At 37.1% G+C, this 22,375-nt stretch overlaps 1 protein-coding gene across 1 annotated transcript in view; it reads right to left on the bottom strand.

Annotated features, from left to right (window-relative positions):
• Nucleotides 1-230: 230 nt before the first annotated feature.
• ERAP2 (endoplasmic reticulum aminopeptidase 2) overlaps nt 231-22,375 on the bottom strand; it is a 38,761-nt gene continuing 16,616 nt past the window's right edge. Inside the window, exons 7-19 of the mRNA XM_037032271.1 lie at nt 21,513-21,626; nt 20,313-20,444; nt 19,936-20,067; nt 17,647-17,715; nt 16,499-16,674; nt 14,245-14,324; nt 12,809-12,992; nt 8,701-8,857; nt 8,041-8,225; nt 4,910-5,071; nt 4,238-4,378; nt 2,186-2,267; nt 231-1,524 (exon numbers count right to left, since the gene is read on the bottom strand). Coding sequence (XP_036888166.1) covers nt 1,381-1,524; nt 2,186-2,267; nt 4,238-4,378; nt 4,910-5,071; nt 8,041-8,225; nt 8,701-8,857; nt 12,809-12,992; nt 14,245-14,324; nt 16,499-16,674; nt 17,647-17,715; nt 19,936-20,067; nt 20,313-20,444; nt 21,513-21,626 — 1,758 coding nt within the window. The 3' untranslated portion in view covers nt 231-1,380. The remainder of the gene's footprint in view (nt 1,525-2,185; nt 2,268-4,237; nt 4,379-4,909; nt 5,072-8,040; nt 8,226-8,700; nt 8,858-12,808; nt 12,993-14,244; nt 14,325-16,498; nt 16,675-17,646; nt 17,716-19,935; nt 20,068-20,312; nt 20,445-21,512; nt 21,627-22,375) is intronic.

Below are 22,375 nucleotides of genomic sequence, written 5' to 3'. Positions count from 1 at the left end.
CTATATTCTGTCTCTGAGTGAGAAAGTTCTAAAATCCTTCACAATATCACTCCAAAAAAAACCTGGGTAACACCCCCCACCATGTCCCTGGCCCCAACAGCCCAGTGTCCCTTAATAAGCCAGATAAATGAATTGTTTGTGTATTGACTCAAATCTTTCTAGAACTTATTTATGCTTCTGTACTGAATCATATGTGGGATGAATTTATTAAATTTACTACTGTGTTTGAGGGGTGGTTTCTTTATTTCCAATTATTCAATTGTTTGAATTATTACCTTATTCAAACAATTAAGAGAGACATTTAGAAAAGTATTTCAGAGATCAAGAGGTTTTCTTGAAATATGAAGACATGCTAAAAATGGTTATAAAATGCCATGATACATTTAAATATTTACATTAAACTACAATTTGACCCAAATATACACAATATAATCTAACTCTGCAACTTCTAAAAGATTTATTAAAAATGCAACAATGTATGGACCCAAGCGGTGCAGGACTGCCCTCCTCTCCTGGGCCTCTGTGACTACAGATGTCATTTCATTTGAAGACAACCCCAGAGACTATCCTTGAGGCCTTGCATGAATGGGAGGCTCAAGCCAAGAGACCCTCCTGGCCTCCTGATAAACCCTGACATCTAGTTTCTAATCTGAGATTTGGTAACAAGGTCTCTGTTTCCTGATATTTGCTTCAGATTTCCCAATATAATTAAACTATTCAGGCTAAGTAGGAGTGGGAGAGTGAGGAGACAGCAGGAGGTAAAACGAGTTTGGCAAACTTCAGGATCCTAAGCGAGGAGCAAAGTAGCAGAAGAGGGATATAATGTGGGGCGATGTAGACAGTTTGTGTTGTGGCTAAACTATTGCAGCTATATCTACATGTTCATATTTATATTTCCACATATCTCTATTATTCAAAAACTTTATTTTAAATAGGCTCCTGAACTGGCCTTACCCCACCCTCAGCACTATACATCTCTCCACTAAAGACCATGGCTTAGGGCAGACAGTTGTGCTGGCTTTCTTTTTCCTCTTTTTTTTTTTTAATCCTCACCTGAGGACACTTTTTCACTGCTTTTTAGAGAGGAAGGGAGAGAGAAGAAAAACATTGATTCAAGAGAGAAACATCTATTGGTTACCTCTCCTGTGTGCTCAGACTGGGGATTAAACCCACAACCTAGTTACATGACCTAACTGGGAATTGGACCCTCCACCTTTCGGATACAGGATGATGCTCCAGCCAACTGAGCCACACTGGCCAGGGCTGGCTGATTTCTTGAGACTTCTTACTGGTTAGACAAAATAGCTGGAATTCTGACTTGAACTTTGCCATTTTCATGCAGACATAACCTGCATCTGATGTGCTTTTCCTATTGACCATTTAAGTTCTAACCCGTAGCCAGCTCCTCAGAGTGGGAAGATTCTTCTCCAGCCACTTAATATTTTTGGATATGGTTTCCAGAACAATTTGAAAAACATCCAGATGTAATCCTTGGGCTTGAAGCAATTCAAAGAACCGTTTCACCTGAAAAATAAGCAAGAAAAGAATTACTGACGTGGTTGGAAAAACACTTTCTCTTTCAAAGGGTTTCAAACAGCTTGCAAATAATCCAAACACAGGTGCAACCATTTCTCTGCCAGCCTCTAAAAGGTTATATTCTTCTCTTTTTTTGCATAATTATTACTTTACTTTATCTTCAAACAATAAATAAAGTAAGACAAGAATCGTAAGTCCTCACCTACAAGTGAGCATACTATGGGTGAAGAAACTGTGATTAAGTCAAGTCGCAGAGTTAGTAGTGAGCTGAAATTAAATTCCAGAACTCTAAATTTGCTTACGTGTAAGTAAACTCAAGTATTATTGTGGAAAGAAGATGTGAAACACTGGAATGCTTTAAAAAAAGAAAAACAAGTAGCATTACCAACAATAATTCAATATAATCATCTGTGATGATACAATATGAACAAAATAGCGCAAAAGGGTTCATCTCTCAAGGGTAATTTACATTTTGAACACTGTGTATTTTAAAAGGTTCTAGTACTTTACCTTCCATTTACTTGCTATGAGACATTGGACAAATAACTTACTTTCTTTTAATAAAACGAGAACTTCAAACTAGATTGCACCTAAGTTTTCTTCCAGTTTCAGCACTTGAACATTTAAATTGTCAGAAATAGTCACAAACCTCTTGCAACTCATCCTTGGAAGAAAAGTGAGATGTTGTGCCAGAGATGATCATCCTCACAGCGAATGAGCCCAAGTCAAATCTGAAAATAAAAAGAAATTTAAGTAATGGAAATACTGGTCTTGTGTTTATTATATATTTTAAAAACGTATAATGTTAATAGCTATATGATAAGCTTGTATATTACAATCAATAGTATTAATTACCATAAGATTAACTGATATTCATCCAATAAAATCCCAAAGCTATAAAACTGATCAACTTTGACCATAAAATTAAAAGGTAGGTAAAGTTATTTTAGGAACTATAACTACCTTATTCAGCAATGTTTACATTTAAATTTATGTTTATGTTTAAAGCATCATTCTCTACATTTTTATTATGTACCCCATAAGTAAAGTGGGGTTTTTTTGTTTTTTTTTTTAAGATTTTATTTATTTATCTTCAGAGGGGAAGGGAAGGAGAGAAGGAGAGAAATATCAATGTATGGTTGCTTCTCGTGAGTCCCCTGCTGGGAACTGGCCTGCAACCCAGGCATGTGCCCTGACTGGGAATCGAACCGCGATTGTGTGGTTCGCAGGCCCGCGCTCAATCCACTGAGCTACACCAGCCAGGGCAAGTAAAGTGTTTTTGACCAATAACTTCCCAAACTACATTTTTTTCCGATGAATTCTATGCATGCATTATGTAATAGGTAAAAAAGAAAATGTAAACACTATAATAAATAATATATGTGGTACTGTTTTCTTCTTGCACTCTAATGTGCACACTTCCCCCTTCCATTTTGGGCACCACTGTGTTTAACCATCATTTGTATTAGGGCCATGTCGCTTGGTTGAGCTCTCACTGGCAACCACAGACTGCGTCCTTCACCCCAGTGTCAAAGGGATTCATGCTGAAAAGCAGAGCACAGCTACATCTAGGAAATGGTCCCAGGTCTAGGCTCTGCACATGGTCGAGCGGCAGGATAATTTCCAGGCACGAAAGAAATCTACAGCATTGCAGAAAACGTCTGATCATTTCAGTAGGGAACTGAGAGTCATGCAGACAATCAAACCAATGGTTCCAGTAAGGTTTTTAAGGAAACACATTTTTAAAAAGCAGCTTCTAACTAGTTTCATGTAGATGTCAGCCCCATGAAGGTCTGGGAGAGGGGAGGAAAGTGTTATTTTGCTTACACACAACTGCGTGAGGACTCTGAGTTTGTTATGGCTAAGAAATGAGAGGTGAGAGGAACTGAGGACAACTGGCATCAAAGATGCTAACTGGCGCTAAGATGAACAGAGAAAGGGACACAGCTCTCTCATTCAGGATACTCTCCATACAGCATTTCATAAGTGACATTTTTGGATTGGAATGAGGAAATGGCTGAACATTTTAGCAAGGGATATGTGGTGGGAGAAAGCAATGTCATCACGTACATTCCAATGAAATCTAATCACTACTGTGTTTTTTCTCCTGGGTATTTTAGGTTCAGGAGCATACTGGAGTGAGCTCTAGTTCTCCCCAAACTTGAAACCCAAGAACTGACTCAGAACCAACCCAGTTTTGAAGGAGGGCTCCCAAAACACTTCTAGTCATATTTCTTTCAGCCACTTAGTGTTCCCTGCTGTGCCACCTTTACTGGGAGTGGGGATTAGCTCTCATCAAAGTTCTTGAAGGGCCTCCCAGAACGAAAAGCAAGCCAAATACCTCTGATGCACTACACACACACTACTCCACTGAAATCCTCTGGGCTTGTTAGAGCGCCCGAAGGAGTTGCGGGGATGGGGTTGATGACTGGATTTAACTCAACTAGTACTTGCTCCCAGCAATTCTTTGCCGGACATGAATAAGAGAAATCTGTTTCCCATTCCCTTCTGCTCATTCCTCTCCCTTACGCCTGGACAGAGTAACCTGCCTTAGTTAGTTTTAAAACCAACAGACTTCACCAAACCATCTGGGTGAAACAGTACCTATCATTTTTAGGCTCTGGGGGTCACGTGATTATAATTGGCGTTAGGCAACTGAGATGGGTGGAAGAACACACAACGGAGAGAAGTGAATACCAACTTTTTAAGGAGGTGGGTCCAATTTTCCCTTACAAAATTCCAGGCTAATTGCTGCCCTTTGGGGTTCCTAGCAATTGCATGAAGAAGAGCTGCCAAGTCCTGTGTCTTGATAATCTTTCCTTCCATTCCTAGTTGGATTAATCTGAAGAAATAAAAACCATACGATTTTTCATGGTATGGGTTATGTAATGAAATGAACTTAACCTACCAATATACTAAAAGAATAAGAGAGAGAGGCATGATGAGATATAACTTACCAAAAAATAGTAACAAATTCTCTACTGGCTAACATTTTAATGTTCCAGTTAAACTGTTACTTTTTTCTAGAAGTAATTTGATTCACTTATTATTTCAAAGAACTTTGATATGATTTATGTAATATTCTATATACAAGAATGTACTTTTACAATAATTTTCCTTCAGTGTTCTGAAAGTAAAACTTAGCCATTTGCCTAGTATCAATCACATGATTAAAAACCAAGGAATATTCATTTTTGTGATTGTTTTTTGAAATGTTTTGTGAAACATTTTTGACATGTTTTTTAATCAAAACAATTCAAATCCTGATTCAGTTATTATTATATGCCTTTGAAATTGGTGACCAACATTTTAGTGACTTCACTGAATTTGTGTTAGTTCCCTTTTAACCACTTAGTTAAATGAATACACTTACTTCACCAACTGTTCCTGATGTTTGCTGGTTGTCAGTGCATACAGAATTTTGTTTTTTTCAGCACCTGACATCGACAGTTCATATTTCTCTAAGAGGTGATTCCATCCCGCTGTGGTCTGAGCACCCACAGAGTAAACAACTTTCAACACATCTGCTGGGACACTGCGATATTAAACACAGAAGATAGAAGTTTTATGAAAGAAAAAACCTATTTTTTCTTATGACTTAAAATTGCTGTAACAGAAGCACCTCTGACTTATTTTCAATATTGAGAATATTAAACTTTTTTCTGCCAAACTTTTATAAAATTATGTAATTTTATTTTGCAAATTATTCCTATTTTTCTACTGATGATGAAGTGTTTAGCATGGGGAATAATCATAAAAATTTAACCTGCACAGAGATGAATAGAGAAAGTGTATGGAATCAATCAATAAAAGAGATGATTTCTGAAATATAAAAGCACTGGTTTATACATAGTTCTGTCATTAAATAACCTGTATTGGAGCTATGTAATTTTTTAAAGATGATTACTTGCTGCTTTAAAGTCACACTAAGAGCATATTCTAACAGGCCTGTCTTAGGGTCGCCTAACTCCCTACATCTAGAGAATTGTAATTTAGCCAATTGGTTACCATTCAGTCATTTTAGAGTTCTGTAAAAGTGATATGGCCCTGGCTGGTGTAGCTCAGTGTATCGCAGTTCGATTCCCAGTCAGGGCACATGCCTGGGTTGCAGGCCAGTTCCCAGCAGGGGACACATGAGAGGCAACCATACATTGATATTTCTCTCCTTCTCTCCTTCCCTTCCCTTCCCCTCTAAAGATAAATAAATAAAATATTTTTTAAAAAGTGATATGATACAATATTATTTTCTGTCTATAATTTTTGGATTTTATTTTCCTATGAGATATTAACTAGCTTTGACTCTAATCCACTCTATGGTGTTTAAACTCAAATATGGTTAGATCAATAATAACTTAAATTTATATGGATGGCTTGCTAAAACCACAACACAGAAAAGTGGGTGTGGGGCAGGAAATTTGTATTCATCATGCATCGACCGGGCGTTAGGGATTGCACTAATCTCTGTCCGTTCTCTATAACTGTCAAAGCAACCAGTGAGATAGTTGGCCTGATTTTTAAAAAGTAGGAATAAAGCTCAGAAAGTTGAAGTAACTTGCTCTGAGGTGATATAACCAACCATTTTGGAGACAGGATTTAAACCTGTGATTCTGACGCTTGTGCTATCTCCACTACTCGCACTCGATGTACTTAAATATCTCAAGTGCCATTTGAATCATCAAAAAAGATTAAGTAATTAAATAATTAAATTATAATCCACACTGTGCTGATTTTAGTGTTTTACTGTATAAATTTATAAAAATTGGTGACACACACACAAGCTCCTCGTGGGTGGGACCCATAGTTGTTTGTTCGCTACTTCACCTTTAGCACTTGCAGCAGTGCCTGGCACACAGGTGACATGCAGAGAATTATGTTTGAAGTTCATAAGTGAATTAAATAATCAACCTATGTAAGGAAATCCTTCATTGGGATATATACTAATGGTCTTGAAGTTTAGGGAAAAAACCACAATATTTAATTAGGTTTCTTGATTACGAATATCAAAGAGCGTTACTCGGAATACTTCACAGGCACAGCATTCTATTCAACATGTTGAAACATCATGTCTATTGTACACGAGTTACTACTGTGTTTATGCAAGCCTCACCCCTCATGTGGCTAGGGTAAACACAGAATTGTATTCTATTGGGTTATGGGGCATCAGGATATTTACATGTGAGCCTCACTCATAACAGCCCAATGAAAAAGACAAGAAAAATAGAGCTGAAGACTTTTTTTTTTCTAAAACTGATTGTAGGTTTAAATCCCAAAGAGCAGAGATATCCAAAAAGAAGGAAACTGGAATTGCTTTTGTTTAAAGGAAGAATTCAAGAAAAGCTTTCAAAAGCTCGCTGAGATTTAGTTATGTGGAAAAAAGTTATGATAGCATATCACAACAATTTTACATGGGAAATATTGACACCATGTCATTACATGGAACTAAACTTGTTTTCTTCTTCTGTTTTAAAAATGAATCTTCCTTAATTCACATGCATATATGATTTCTCAAAACACCCAACTCTAGAGTCAGAGTTTTAACACTAACAATATAAAACCCTGTGTTGGACAGAAAGAAAGGCTTACACTGAANATATCCAAAAAGAAGGAAACTGGAATTGCTTTTGTTTAAAGGAAGAATTCAAGAAAAGCTTTCAAAAGCTCACTGAGATTTAGTTATGTGAAAAAAGTTATGATAGCATATCACAACAATTTTACATGGGAAATATTGACACCATGTCATTACATGGAACTAAACTCGTTTTCTTCTTCTGTTTTAAAAATGAATCTTCCTTAATTCACATGCATATATGATTTCTCAAAACACCCAACTCTAGAGTCAGAGTTTTAACACTAACAATATAAAACCCTGTGTTGGACAGAAAGAAAGGCTTACACTGAAATGACCGTGGGGTCTGTTAGTGCCTATGGATTGCTGCCACTAAACTGAACTGCAGCGTAATCCATTTGATCACTGGGCATCTTTCTGATTACACTTACCACAGAATCAGTTTTGCTACCACGTAAATTCTTTAAATGGCTCAAATCATTGGTTTCCCGTCAAAGCTGGAACTCGGGGCCAAGGCTTGGTCTGTGGTATTGGTTAATGAGGAAGTAAGCACATTTTTTTAAAAAAAGGCATGCCCCCTTTTTTTCACAAGTTTCATCAGATGATCACGGATGTTTTAACTGCATGTACATTTTACATTGTTTTTTATCTTTAAAGGGCAGCACTTTTGGAGGTGGGTGCCCCTCTGCTTCTACCCTCTGTCTATCTTTCTGTTACCATGCCAATGTTTAGTTAGCTCTCTCCTGTAGGGACTTAAACTTCACTTCCCACAAAATCTATTGAGTACTTACTATGCAAGAACATGAAACAAGGGTACATAATCCCAGTGTGTTTAATTCTGTCTATACTAAAAGGTGTTAGCTCTCTTGTCTTACATGACCAAAGACTTTCACGTTAAAGTGAAAAGAACAAAGAATAGGACAGAAGTTTAGATCTACTTTAATTTTCCACTGGATTCCATCCACTGAGAGAAGAGTTCAGTCGCCTTCTGGATGCAAGGAGCATGGTTCAGGTCACAGGCCAGCTTCAGGAGTTCTGAGCGAAGCATCCTGTCCCAGACGGAGCCTTCGTTGCTCCAGCTTTGCCTGTCAATCACTGGCTTAAAATACTGGAGAAGGTAATGCTGCAGAAAGCACAGGATGGTTTACAGAGAAGCTAAGTTTAGTTCTTAAGACAGCTCTGACCCATCTAAAGGCTCAACTCTGAACTATCTGCATGAACCTCTCTCAAAACACAAAACTACTTATCTTTATATTTCTCTCCTCTTTTTCTGGTCCTGGCCTACCATGATTGAGAAACAGTGTCTCCATTAAAAATATTATTTCATTTTCTCTCTGAGGCACTGTCAATTGATATAAGATAAAATCACCTTAGGAGGGGTGTTTCTTGCTCATGCCCCTGGTATGGCTCTTAGGATGGTGATGACACAAACAAGGGACATCCAGCCATTAGGAACTGCGGTGTTAATTGTGCTATCGGCCAGTCTCCTCAGCTTCTCAAAAATTTACCTCCAAGAGTCCACACAAAACAGACCAAGTCTCATTGAGCCCCCAGACACTGTGTATTTACTTAATGAATTTTTTGAACATAGCACAAACCTTGAGGTTTTCGGTGACCTCTGAAACATTCCTCCTGTCCATCATGCGGTAAAATGTTTCTAAGTATCCCAGACCTTTGAGAAGTGCCAGGCTGCTTGTTTCATGTTGGAGATAGCGAGTCAGGTCAAGGGCTTTGTCTATGGTCAACCTTCCTGCACTGAGGTATGAAACAAATGTCAGTGGTTCGTGCATATCTTACAGTTCTAAATATTATTAATATTAATATTAACTGTAATCAATAATAGGAGAAGTTCATTATAGCCAGACCATTTGGTTTAAATCTTAGCTGTGCCATTCAGTAGCTCTGTGATCTTGGAAAAATCACCTAATTTCTCTGGGCCTCACTTGCCTCCCTTATACATGAGCAGAATCAAAGTATCTTCTTTTATTGTAGTGAGGGTTAAATAAGTTGATATATGTAAAGCACTGAGAAAAATGATCATAGCACATAGTAGAAGCTTCATAAATGAGATAAATATTTCCTACTATTAATATTTAGTGCCAAATAACATCAAAGTTGTATTCCTGAATCATGTCATTCTCTAATTGTGTAACTTGTGGCTTTGAATCATTCCTCCAAGTGAATTCGGAACTTTATGAACAGGTATTCGGATTTTTCTGTTTTTCATGTTCCTCCTAGAGCCTAAGAGAGAAGCAGTAATTATTGTGAGTGGCATGAAACAAGTATTTCCATATTTGTTATACGAAAATTATATTTTAATCTATTTAGACCATATTTTATATATTTTAATATATTTAGATCTATTGTTTTAATTTTAATTATTTTATATATTTAATATATTTAGGGCTTATATTTTAATCTATTTAGACCATAAAATTATATACCTCCTCTATATTTTCTCTTAATGAAGAAAACAAACAACAAACTACTCTTCTGGATGTGAAAGTGGTAGGGTCCCTTCTGTAGAGGAAACGCATTGTTGTAACGTCACTTTTGTATGGAGGTTCTCACGGATGTTTCCAAGAGGACCTGTGTCCCCACGGGCCCATAGGCCATTTTGCCAGCCTTAGGCACCCAGACGAAGCATAGTAGTTTGATATGGTAGCAAATTCCAGAGCGAAGGATGCATCTGTCGAATTTTTCATTAACATAATGCTCTACTTCAATTGGGTTTAAAAATGCTCTAATTCTGATCTAAAAAGAGAGAACTGGAACTAGAAAGATATGAAGTTAAAAAGAACCAACTTTTGTTGTGACTTCACTCTTCCCAATCATAATGACATACTGCTTTAAACAGACTAATGGAAAATTGGACAAAAATTTCATCTGAAGGCAGAGAGCTGAATCATGTGGTCTGCTGTATTTCATAAAACAAAAAGCCACAAAATGTCATTATTCCTTTTCACATGTGTAAGTATCATAACATATAGTGCAACTGATACCTTTAAGCATCAGCAATAGGAAGAAACTAGATGTTATATTGTATGCTCATAATTTAAAAAAAGAATGTTTAAGTAATTACTTTATAGCAATCCTGTTTTTCTTTTTGGCCCAGACTAATTTATTTCTTGCTAAAACAAATGCCATTATTGGAAAACTTTATATATGCCTACTTGAACATTTTTTAACCTTATTATTCACTTAAAAGGGGTCCCTTTCCTTTTATATAGTAATTGTTTAATTAAAAGGCAGCTTCTCACCACCTGCACAAAATGTTATCTGAATGTTTATTTGCCTTAAAGATTAAACACATGTATAAGCATATATTTCAGCCCAACAGGAAAAATCTGTATCTACTTATTCGTATAGTTTCAGCTAAATGGTACCTTTATGAAATAAAAGCATATTCCTATGGAACCAATTTAGGCCTTCTTTTTAAGATGTGGTACTGAAAGAAACAAATGGTCTTTCTGTAAGGAAATTAAGGTTGTCATTTTAATTTCACCCAACTCAGATAAGATCCAAGTGTTAAATTATATTTTAAAAGTATGAAAATAAATATCCATTCCCAGGTCAAATTTTGTCTCCAAACTAAACAAGCAAACTATAATATAAACAAATTATAAAACAATTGGAAATTAGAGAAGAGGGGGAAATGCTTATAATTTCACTACCCTACGCATTTACTACTAGTTCTTTGGAATAGAGCCTTTGGGGTTTTTTTCTCTTTTTTTCATATTTAGCCTATTTTTCCCCTGTGTAGTTGAAAGCATAACAATATACAAACACACATTATTTTAAAGGCATTTCTTCAACTTCACATTATTCAAAATGCATTTTTCTATACTGTCACTTCCTCTTCCTATTCAATGTATGACCTTTCAAACAATATCTGTTAGGTAATACTATTAATGACAAGAGCTGACATTTATTGGTGAGGTGTGCTTGGTGTTTGACCTGCCTTATCTTATGCAATCTTCGAAATACCCTTGTGGGATATATATTATTTAAAACTGGAGTTTTAAAGACTAGCAACATTTTAAAGACTAGAAAATTTAGGCTTAAAACATTTGAATAACTTGCTCCAGGAACAATAAGTGAAAAGGTAGTACATTAATTCATCTGTTTTAAATCAAAATTTTTACTCTTATTTATTTATTTATTTATTTATTTACTTCCTTATTTTTAGAGAGCAAGGAAGGGAGGGAGAAAGAGAAGGAGAGAAACCTCAGTGTGTGGTTGCCTCTGACGTGCTTCCTTTTGGGGACCTGGCCGCAGCCTAGGCATGTTGTCTGACTGGGAATAAAATCAGGGACCCCGTGGTTCACAGGCTGGTTAATCCACTGAGCCACACCAGCCAGGGCCAAAATTTTTACTCTTAATTAATGTCATTAACCATCCCATTTAGTAAAGGAAAGATGATTGTTTTTCCCTGGATGTATCAATAACTATAGTATGCCTTCTGCCAATTTAGGCTACCCATACATACATTTATAGACTAGAAACAGCAAAAAAGACTTTGAAACTAATAAAAAGATTGGATTTTATTTGCCAAATTATCAATATTCTTCATCCTTTCTAGTCTTAAATTTTTAATCTACTTTCTCTGCCATCTGTGAGTTTCTCCTTTGAGCAAACATCCTTTGACTAAAAATAGATGTACATCCACTCAGATGCAGGATGGTCCTTTTCCTAATCCCAGCTCTCACTGTGCTGTGGTCCTGTGATGCTCCTGAGACCTATGAGGCTGCGGATTAAACACTCAGGCTCTCCCTTTTCTAATTTGGGAGTGCAGTTGTACGGAAGAAAAGCTTTGTCTCAGAAATGTCCTGCTGGCTATTTTCACTCAAGTTGACCTAAATAAGCATCAGAAAGGAAATATGTCACACTGAATAAAAGGAATACATTACAGTAATTCTCAGAATAGGAAAAGCATACAATACACAATACTTCACCTGATCCCCATGTTCCCTCCCTCATTGGCCATTTTATAACCTGATTTATTCCACTGTTGATGATAAATGGGAAAGAAAACACCTTTTCTTTCCAGGAAAGTCTAAAGAGGAATAAACATTTAGTGGCTAATTCTTCCTTCATTTTCCTTCCAATTTCATAATGGTTTCTCCAGTGTGAACAAAGTAATAAATGGATTATGTACTAGACTAACAATTCATTTTAAGACTATATTTTTACTTTTTGTTCAGCAGATTATGAAGGCATTTGGTGAAATATGAAGCTGCTAGCATAAACGAATTTTAAATCTGGGGTTAAAAGCTTACATGCCTAGAGATTTCTCCCTACGTGAGTGAATCCAGCCATTCACATATACCGTCTGGGACTTTGGCAAATGGAAGAATGAAGGCCTGACTTATAGTGGATCACTCAGCTGCATCCTCCTCTATGGTTTCCCTGTGGGAATGACAACTTTGGGTCCAAAGTTGCCAAATCTCATTTTTTAAAGAGATTCCAGAAGTCAGGATTTTTATATCAAATTCTTCACAGTTTAACATGTTGGTTTAATTTTTAAACATTCTGTGGGCAAAATACCTTATCAGCAGGTAGGCTTTCGCTTCGTGGCCAGTATTTGGCCTCTGTTCAGATCCAAATCATATGAATGATCAAGCACTGAATGTTTGGTTTTGAAGTCTGGCATATCTGGTTATGGATCAGTTATTCACTGTGAAATCAGATAAAATTTTACATTACCTTACTAGCTGAAATGCGTCATGAAGCAGACTTATTCTGTCCTTAGGTCTGAGAAGTGTGTGGTTCTGATTCAGCAGCATAGTGAGTTGGTCCCATCCGTGCCCCTCATAGTGAATGATGTAGTAGCCATTTGAGTCCACATTGAATTTCACCCATCTGGTATTTTCAGGTAAATCCAGAGTATCTAAGAAGAGGAAATTGGCATAGGCATTTCATTATCAACACACACACCAGAAATTTCTCCAAAACTGTTAGTTTTCATGGTACTGCTAATAAATCAATGAGAAAACAAAGTTTTGAAAAAGTCATGATGATATCGGTTCTCATCATCCACTAGATGGTTTCTTTTGAGAATCATGGTCTTATTAAATTAAAAAATAAATTGATTCATATCAAAAGGACTGCTGAATTTGTTCTAAAAAAACAGTCAACGCAGGTCTAAGAGGCCTGCAAGGGCCCAGGGAGCCAGATGATGGGCATGACTGGAATTGGGCTTGATTTCTTAGTGGCTTTATCTCAAGGTTTAGTCATTGGTCACTGAAGTATGTATATGTAAATAGGTGATTCATTTGTCTAGTCCTTGTTTTGGGTGAAATAATGACTGCAGATTGAATATTGATGCTATGGTGGAAATCCTCTCAAATTTCAGTGAAGTGTTTAAGGGAAAATAAAAATATTAAGTGTTTTTAGTAGGATAACATTATATTAGCTGGTAAAATAACATTATCACCTTTTCTTAATAACTCTGTGAAGCCTAGTCTTCATTCAAATAAGATAAGAAAACTGAAGCTTAGCAAGAGTTAAAAAATTGTCTTGCCCTGACCAGTATGGCTCAGTTGTTTGGACCATCATCCCATAACCAAAAGGCTGTGGGTTTGATTCCCAGTAACTGTGCATACAGTCCTGGGTCTGGGTGCTTATGAGAGGCAACCAATTGATATTTCTCTCTCACGTTGATGTTTCTCTCTCTCCATTTCTCTCTTTCTAAAAGCAATAAAAAGTCTTTGGGTGAGGATAAAAGAATAAAGTAAAATATATAAATAAAAAAATAATTTTCTAAGGCCACACACCTAGTAGATGACAGAGTGACAATATGAATCCACAGACAATAAATTCCTAAGTGTATGCTTTTTTACATTATCTATTTTGCCTCATGGCAAAATAGCTGGATTAGTAGGTACTAAAAGATATTCGACAGCATGCCATTATTTCTTTATATAAATAAAACCTATCTCTGAATCCTACAAGCACAAGAGAACCACCCACTGCATGAAAATTTTACTCCCTAGCTAAAATGTTCTTTTAGTAACTAATAGATGGATAAATGAGAACTATCCCAAGGTTAAATTACTTATTAGCAGTACCCTTCCTCCAAACAGTTCAGGACATACTTGATTTCAGAACCGAAATGCTTGTTTGGCTAATCAGTTCCTTACCTGTCTTTGAGTTTAGAACATGCCTGTGAATCGCATTAGAGGAACTCATGGAGTAGGTCAGTGGGATATGCCAAAGGTACCTATGTTGGAAAGTAAAGACTGCTATAAATTTAAGAAATGGCTATTTTAATTTTCACATTGTCAAATTCAGATAAGCCATCAAAGGCACTTAACCACCCATCCTTTACATTATCAGTAACTTTGTAAATTTTATAGGACGAGACTAGCAGATCCTTGGGTATGAAATAATTCTTCCATGGTGATCATGACGGTGCAGCAACACACACCTAGTTGAATTCTGACACAATTACCTGTGCCATCTGCTGTCTACAGCTCATACCACAGTGAAGTCTGTTCATTGTTTTCTTTAAAAAGGAGAAAAATAGGCAATCTTCTTTTCATATTTCCCCAAACTCTGACAGCCTGATACTATTTCACATAACTGAACCAAAGCTGTGGGGAAAAGCCTTAAGAAATACAGATCTTATTCCTGGCTGATTTCCCCCTTATCCTTTTGTTCAACAATGCCAACCACACCCAACTGCCCACTTGCTGACTGTGAGTAAGTGGTCAACAGTTTAGGCTCTGCAGGTTAGCAAGTCCAGAGAGCAGAAGAGTAGCATGGATGGAAGCAAAAGGCCTCAGTTATTTTTCAGTGGCCCTACTATGGTAAACAACAGAAACCCACTATTTATTCAAACTTTTTGAAAGCTTCTAGGATTTATTTCTTCCATCACCTTAAGCCATATTAGCTATAGTAATCCTGTAAATGTAAAATCAGGTGCTTGAAAATACCAACACATGTACAATAAAAAGGAGAATGAAGATGGTCCCAATTGTCCTCCAAAAATATAAAAATAAAAGAAACAATATACACAGACTCCATCTAGTAAAGGGTCAGAAGGAATTATTAATCTGCTAACCCACAAAGGGTAGAGATAATTAACAAAGCAATTGAAATATTTGCTTTGAAACATTTGCATAAAAAGATGAAAATAGACACATAGATATTGATAAGACAGTGGAATGAGATTCCTGGAATCTGGAAGATTCCAGGCTCTGGAAGAAAAGAGATTTTTCCAGATAAACATATTTGGGAATAAAAAAGAGGGAGAGTAGCATTTCATAAATTTGAATAAGCATGAATCAGAGAGTAATAATTTTATAACAGTAATCTAAAAACCCCCTTGGTTACGGGAAAAATACAGATTATTGTAGGTCTTTGTTATTCTGCACCATGCATACTATTGAACCCTCTTGTGACATTTTGATAAGTTACAAGATTGTGAGTCCTGCTTTCCCAATAATGAATTAAGCATTATATTTTCCAGGCTGTGTTGCCAAGTTACAAATTGTCTAAGCTGTTCGAAGTTCGGACTTCAGAAGGACATACAGAAAAATAGAAAACTGTGTCTCACATAGAGAAGTAGCATAAGAGTTGCTATTGGATTGGAAATAGGTAACTGAGAAACCAAAAGAGAAAGTATTCTACGTGTATATTCTATGTGTTAAAGACCTTGAATTTGCTTCCAATTCTCAGAAAAAGTCTAGAATTTGTTATTAGCCAGAAAGTTAGAAAAAAGAAATGATAATCATAAGAGCCAGTACAGATTCACTTGGATTATTTCATTTTAAAAACCTAATTCCTCTAGTTATTAGGGCTAATAGATCAGAGAAAGGTGAACAGTGTTGTGTTTCTTGATTTCAGTAAAACTTTTAACAAGTTTTCTCAGGAAAGGCTGGTGAACAACACGGTGTGGTTAATTGGATTTGCTTTTATCATTACTGAGGACATCCGGTATTTTAAGACATTACATTTATAGTCTATTACTGAAAATAAAAAGAGAACAGGAGGGCTTAACATCTAATTTATCACGTAGGTACTATCTTTTCTCTCTGGCAATTTGTACAAGTGCCATAACACTTCCTAGGTATAGGCCAGACACACAACCTATTAGGGCCCAGAAACCTAGTATTAAAGAGAGTCAGCATATATTATAATAGAAATATAACTGACCACTCTCTGCCTCAGAACTGAATTTCTAAAGGCGGCTGCAGAATTACTTAGAAAGCAGCTGCAAACACACAGTGGGCCACCTGCAGCCCTTTAAATCTGTTATCAAGGCTAGAATTGGCCTTTGATTCCTGTGTAGAAATAGCACCCCACAGTTGCCAGAGAAGCTGAAAGAAAGTTAATGCCATAACAAGCAAACTGAAATGAAGTAAATTAGACCAATAGAAGAAAAGCAGTCACCCTTCCTGCAGAGCCCTCCATTCAGGGTCCTCTTTAAACACCCCGCTCAGGAAGCGCTCCTGCCGCAGCCTGAGCAAAGGCCCTTCTTGCTCAACAACCACGAGGGGAATTCCTTTCTGCAGAGTCCAAGTAGCCATCATCTCTTTGACGTCCGGGTGTTCCCCCTGAAAGGTGAGCTGAAATGACAAGTGGCTATGATCAAATCAAGACAGGGGAAAGAAAATATAGAACTGAGAAACTCAGGGCTCCTGGGATGCCAGAAACAAGGCTGGGGAGGGGACGTGGACTCAGGCTGCAGTCTGGGCAGAGCAATGCAGGAACTGGACAGCACTGCTCTGCAAGTTACCTGAAAGAGGGATGTATGTGGGAGCTTGAGGGTTAATGCTTGGCAGGAAAACCCAAGAGGAAGGACTTGAGGCTGGGGCCTTCCTCCAGCTCCCTTTCAAAACAGGAAGAAAAGAAACACCTCTCCATTTAATAATGGTGGAATCCAGGGTGAATGACTTAGGAGAGAACTGGCTACCTTTAGGGGAAGCCTTAAATATTGCAACAGAACAGTGTATCGATAAAGGTATATTAAATGCAGAACAAAACCTCTAGCTTCCAGGCTTCTAGGAGGCATTTCTGGCCACGGGATGATGCTGAGTCTTCCTTTAGAAAGCGTAATTTATGGGATTGCCATGACTCTTTTGTAAAGAAGCTTGCCTTTATTTCCCCCATTATGAGTTTATTTTCTCTCTCCTGCAGTGCTCCAGTAACTTTCCAGAAGTAAACAAAAGACAGGGCCTCAAGAAAGCCAAAGCCATTCACTCTGTTTCCAAACCTAACGTATTGGCTTTGGCATTGTTCAGCGTCTAGAGGATGCCAGTGCAGCAGTTACCACTCAGAGGAATTTGGAGCAAAGATATTTTTAGCTAGCAGTGGGCTTCTGGAAAAGCTGACTTGCAACAACAAAAATATAGTAGTAACAGCATTATCCCCCTAAATGGCCTGAACATTCCTTCTTCAGTCAGCTTTGTTTCAAGGAAAATTCTGGAGTCTCTCTTCCTTTCCAGTTATTTAAAGGGACAGTTGGGCTATTCCACACACTCACGCCAGTCAGGTGAGGGGCCAGATCTCTTCTGCTCTGCTGGTCTCTTTATACTTACTGTGCTGCTTGTCCTCTTGGAATCAGAATAACAGAATCCACCAGATGTGAAATCACCTTCTACGCAACTCTATAAAACAAGAATAAAAGAATGCTGCCATTCGGGCACTGCATATTAGACAAGAGGGCAAATGTTTATTGGCATAGCCATGTGAAAATTTAATTCATCAAGACATGAAATGAACATGGCAATTCATGAAATGAAGAAAAGGCATCTTCTCAGTGACCATAGGAAATAGACAAAAGTTCCTTCATAAATTGCTATGCTTTTTATTATGTTCAAGTGAATTATATTTATATATATTTGTATATTTAAAGTTTGATAAAGAAATTCAATGTGGTGGGTTAGCTATTTTAAGATTGAATCAGTTTGTTGAATTTTTCTCTAATATATTGGGTTGGTCAAAAAGTTCATTTGTTTTTTTTTTCCTATAAGATGGCTCTGGTAGCACTTGTTGTCTTTAACTTCATTTGAAACAATTTTGTTAGATTGTATTGTGATAACTGTCATACCAGTGTGCATTTAAAAAACTTATGGAAATTGGTGAATTTTTGTGGAGTAGTTTAATATTGAAAATGGAAAAGATATGCAATATTTTGGGCATATTATGCTTTAATATTTCAAATTAGGTAAAAACACAACCGAAACACACACAAAAAGTTTGTGTAGTGTATGAAGAAAGTTCTGCAACTGATTGAACATGTCAAAAGTGGTTTGTGAAGTTTTGTACTGAGGATTTCTCACTGGATGATGCTCCATGGTCAGATAGACCAGTTGAAGTTGACAGTGAAGTTGAAGTTGACAGTTGACATTGAGACATTAATTGAGAATATTCAATGTTATATGCCATATGGGAGATAGCCAACATATTCAAAATATCCAAATCAATAAACATACTGGTGAAAAAGAAAAATGTGTATTTTTATTTTTTAGAAAACTAAATGGACATTTTGGTCAACCTAATATTTCCTTTCCCCTGGGAAACATTTTACTTTATTGTTTTATTCTGCATGTTACTCATGCCTCTATTTAGCATTTAGGCAACTGTGTCTAGCATTAACTTTCTCCTACCACATCATAAATTTCTTGATATTAGGGGAAACACCATGGCTTACATGGTTATTCCCAATGACTACCTCAGTAGCATGCAGGGGTGGGCAAAAGTAGGTTAATTGTGTTATTCTTTTGAGTTAATAAAGCTATTGTAATAATCATAACTTTCATATCTTTTTTTACGCAAACAACTCTAAACCTACTTTTGCCCATCCCTGCAAAATGAATGCACAGTAAGTTTTGCATTCAGAATTGGTATAAGACCCAAGAAAATCACCAACTTGGCAATCAACCCTTAAACAACCAGAAATTAATGCTGTCTAAAGTTCTAAAGTGCTATTAAATGGTTTTATGGGAAAATAAAACAAAGAATTCTTTGATTTTCAAGTTGCTCTTGACATGTATTAGAATTGACATTATGGAACACATTGCTGAGTAAATACATTTTCAGGAATTTATCATTTTTTACCAGTTTCATTTGGCATCAGAAGGGGGTTAACTAGAATATAGAACCTTTAGGCAAATGTTAAATGAAAGACTTTCCTGATGAGTAGGAAGAAGCTGTGATGTAATAGAAAGAATAAATACTGGATTTAGAGTCAGAAAACAGATTTTAAGCACTGACTTGATCACCCACTCACTCTATGATCTTGAGCAAATCTCTTCTTTAGTATTAGTTTTCCTGTCTATAAAAACAGAGTAATAATGCCTACCCTACTTTCTTGATAGGGTTATAAGCATAATGTGACAAAAATTAGCATAGCAGTATTCACAGTTGGCTTCGAAAAATCCTCTTATTATTGGTGAAATGTCTCCTTTAGTTTCCCCTACAGCCTCTACACACACACACACCAAAGACAGACTGAGCTAGTAGAGCTCCCCCTGAAAATTTGGACAGGCAAAATTAGGTATTACATAACAGGAATGACAAAGCCATTAGAGACTTTGGAAAGTGGGGGGATAAAAGCGTAGGCTTTACAATGAAAGGGAAACCAGAGAGAAGGAGGTCAAGTATAAACCTCTATGATTAGCCCAGTGTGGCATCCTAGTTTAGCACGGAGCCAGAAAACAGGGGAAGGTGGTACCTTCTAAGGACCCTAGTAGTGTGGCAAGTGGAATAAATATCTGTCGACAGAAAATATAGCTATTTATAAACCTTCATGATTAGCCTGTCACCTGAGAGGCTCAGCAACAGTCTTACTATAACCCGTATATTTGACAGACTACGTGACTTACATTTGACAGACTGTGCCACAGATCATCATTTTTAGCATTTCTGTAGCTGAACTTCTTCAAGTAGTGAATAACTCCTTTCCGAAATTTCTCCTTACTTAGGAAATCCTTGAGCATATTCAAAATGCAAGCTCCCTAAAAAAAAAAGAAGAAAGAAAGAAAACAAAGAAAAAGAATATATCAGGGAAAAGGTAGTATGATATGTTTTTAAAGGAAGCTTAATTCAACAGAACATGTCTGATGTCTGAAAAGCGAACGAGTAAAGTAAAAAGTGAAACGGGTCACAGTAACCTGGCCGCACCAGCTCAACCTGCTGCTGGCACAGGCCTCCTCGCATCTCTCCTGAAAGCAGCGTTTCCACCGCACGCAGCATTTCCTACCTTGTTGTAGGAAACCGTATCAAACATTTCCTGTATTTGAGTAAGAGTTTCCACTTCTTTGGAGATAGGACGGGATGAATTTAATGAATCCTTTTTAATTACTTCAAAGCACACTTCCAAAAAACAGTCGTCCTAAACAGGAGAGAACAACGTTTTCCAATTTCAGTTTGACCCTCTCAAAGCAATAAAACACATGCTAAGTTCAGAAATATATTCTGTTTTTTAAAGATTTTATTTAGTTTTAGAGAGAGGGGTGAGGAGGGAAGAAGAGAGGGAGAGAAACATCAAATCACTCAGTTACCTTTCACATGCCCCCAACTGGGGACCCGGCCTGCAACCCAGGCATGTGCCCTGACTGTTCACAGGCCAGTGCTCAATCCACTGAGCCACAGCAACCAGGGCAGAAATATATTCCTAAAACTGAGTATTCAGTCAGAATTTTTTACACTTCATCCTAAGTTTCTTTCCCCTCATATACCGCCCTTTTATCAATTCTCTGCTTCATGGAGGTATAAATCCAGCCTTTCCTCAGATATGTCATAAATGTTTACCGAGTGCCAAGCCTCTGGATATAGAACTAATGCTAATGGTTCCCATTTAGTGAACACTTGCTGCGTGCCAGGACCTTACATTCATCAGCTGCCATCCTCCCAACACCTTGCATCTGGGACGCATTATGTGCATTTTACATATGAGAATATGTGAAGCTTTGGCTTAATACACATTCAGCATATAGCAAATAAGAAGAGACTCACTTTGAATCCACATCTCTTGATATCATACCAAACCAAATGCCTACCCAAAAGAGCCAATCAGACTTGATTAACCACCTTGATGTGGTGTTCAGTCTCTTGTTTGCCTATACTAGTACATGTTTGAAAAAATCTTATACATTTTGGGGAAATGAATAATCGGCACTTTGTAAATTCCAGAGCAAACCTGCCAACACATTGATGTCAAACTTCTAGCCTCTCCATAAATATGAGAAAGTAAATTTCTGTTGTTTAAGCCACCCACTTTGGTATAGTATCACGGCAGGCCTAGCAAACTAATACAACTTGCTTTGCATAGCAAACAAAACACCACAGGCTCAAAAACACCATGCTATATTGTTTTCTCCTTAGCACTCACTAAAAATTTTAGCAGTAAATTGATGCTTCCTTAGGGCATATGGTAGGACATGCAAAACTGTGAACTTACAAATTGTAGCTCTGGATATGTGGCAGTAACGGAGATGAGTTCCATGTATGTCGCAAAACCCTCATTGAGCCAAAGATCACTCCACCACTCCATTGTAACCAGGTTGCCAAACCACTAGGAGGTAAAACCTCAATGTTACTGAAAGTTTAAAGCACAGAAAATTGTAAACCTTAGCAAAAATAATAAGGGATGCTAACTTGCTTTTAGTAAATAAGGCCTTTCCTCCATATCTTTACTACGCTTTTCTCTCTAAACAATTCCTTCTATTGAAGTGATTTTTTTAATCTTTTCATCTCATAGCACACATAAAATAATTACTAAAATTCTGTGGCACACCAAAAACTATATTATAATTTTAGCTGATCTGACAAAATAAATAGGTGTATTTTTTGTTCATTGACATCAGACAGCTATTGTGTTGGTTGTTGTCATTTTTTTTGCCAATCTAAGGGAAAAGAGGTCAGTGCCCCTGAGTAGTGAGGTTTTGCATGTTTTAAAACTCCTTGCAGCCCTGGCTAGGTGGCTCAGTTTGTTGGTGCATCATCTCTTACATCAAAGGGTTGCAGGTTAGTCCTTGGTCATGGTTCATAAGGGAGGCAGCGACTGATGTTTCTCCCTCACATCGATCTCTCTGCCTCTCTCTCTTTCTCTGTCTCCTTTCCTCTCTCTTGAAAAATCTATAAACATACCCTTGGGTGAGGATTTAAAAAATATTTCCTGTGGCACACTGGTTGGAAATAGTTGTTCTGCATTCCCTGCCTTCAGGTCTCACACCACACTTTGGCTTGCTTCACTTTTCTTTTCTGTTCCCATTGCCTGAACCTCTCCAATTTTCACCTCTTTGAATATCTCCTAGCTATTAG

Source organism: Sturnira hondurensis, unplaced genomic scaffold (assembly GCF_014824575.4).
Source record: "Sturnira hondurensis isolate 20B ecotype Veracruz unplaced genomic scaffold, ASM1482457v3 Scaffold0021354, whole genome shotgun sequence".
NCBI classification, from domain to species: Eukaryota; Metazoa; Chordata; class Mammalia; order Chiroptera; family Phyllostomidae; genus Sturnira; species Sturnira hondurensis.
The sequence above is the reverse complement of the archived record's forward strand: the minus strand, read 5'-3'. Positions and strand labels throughout refer to the sequence as shown.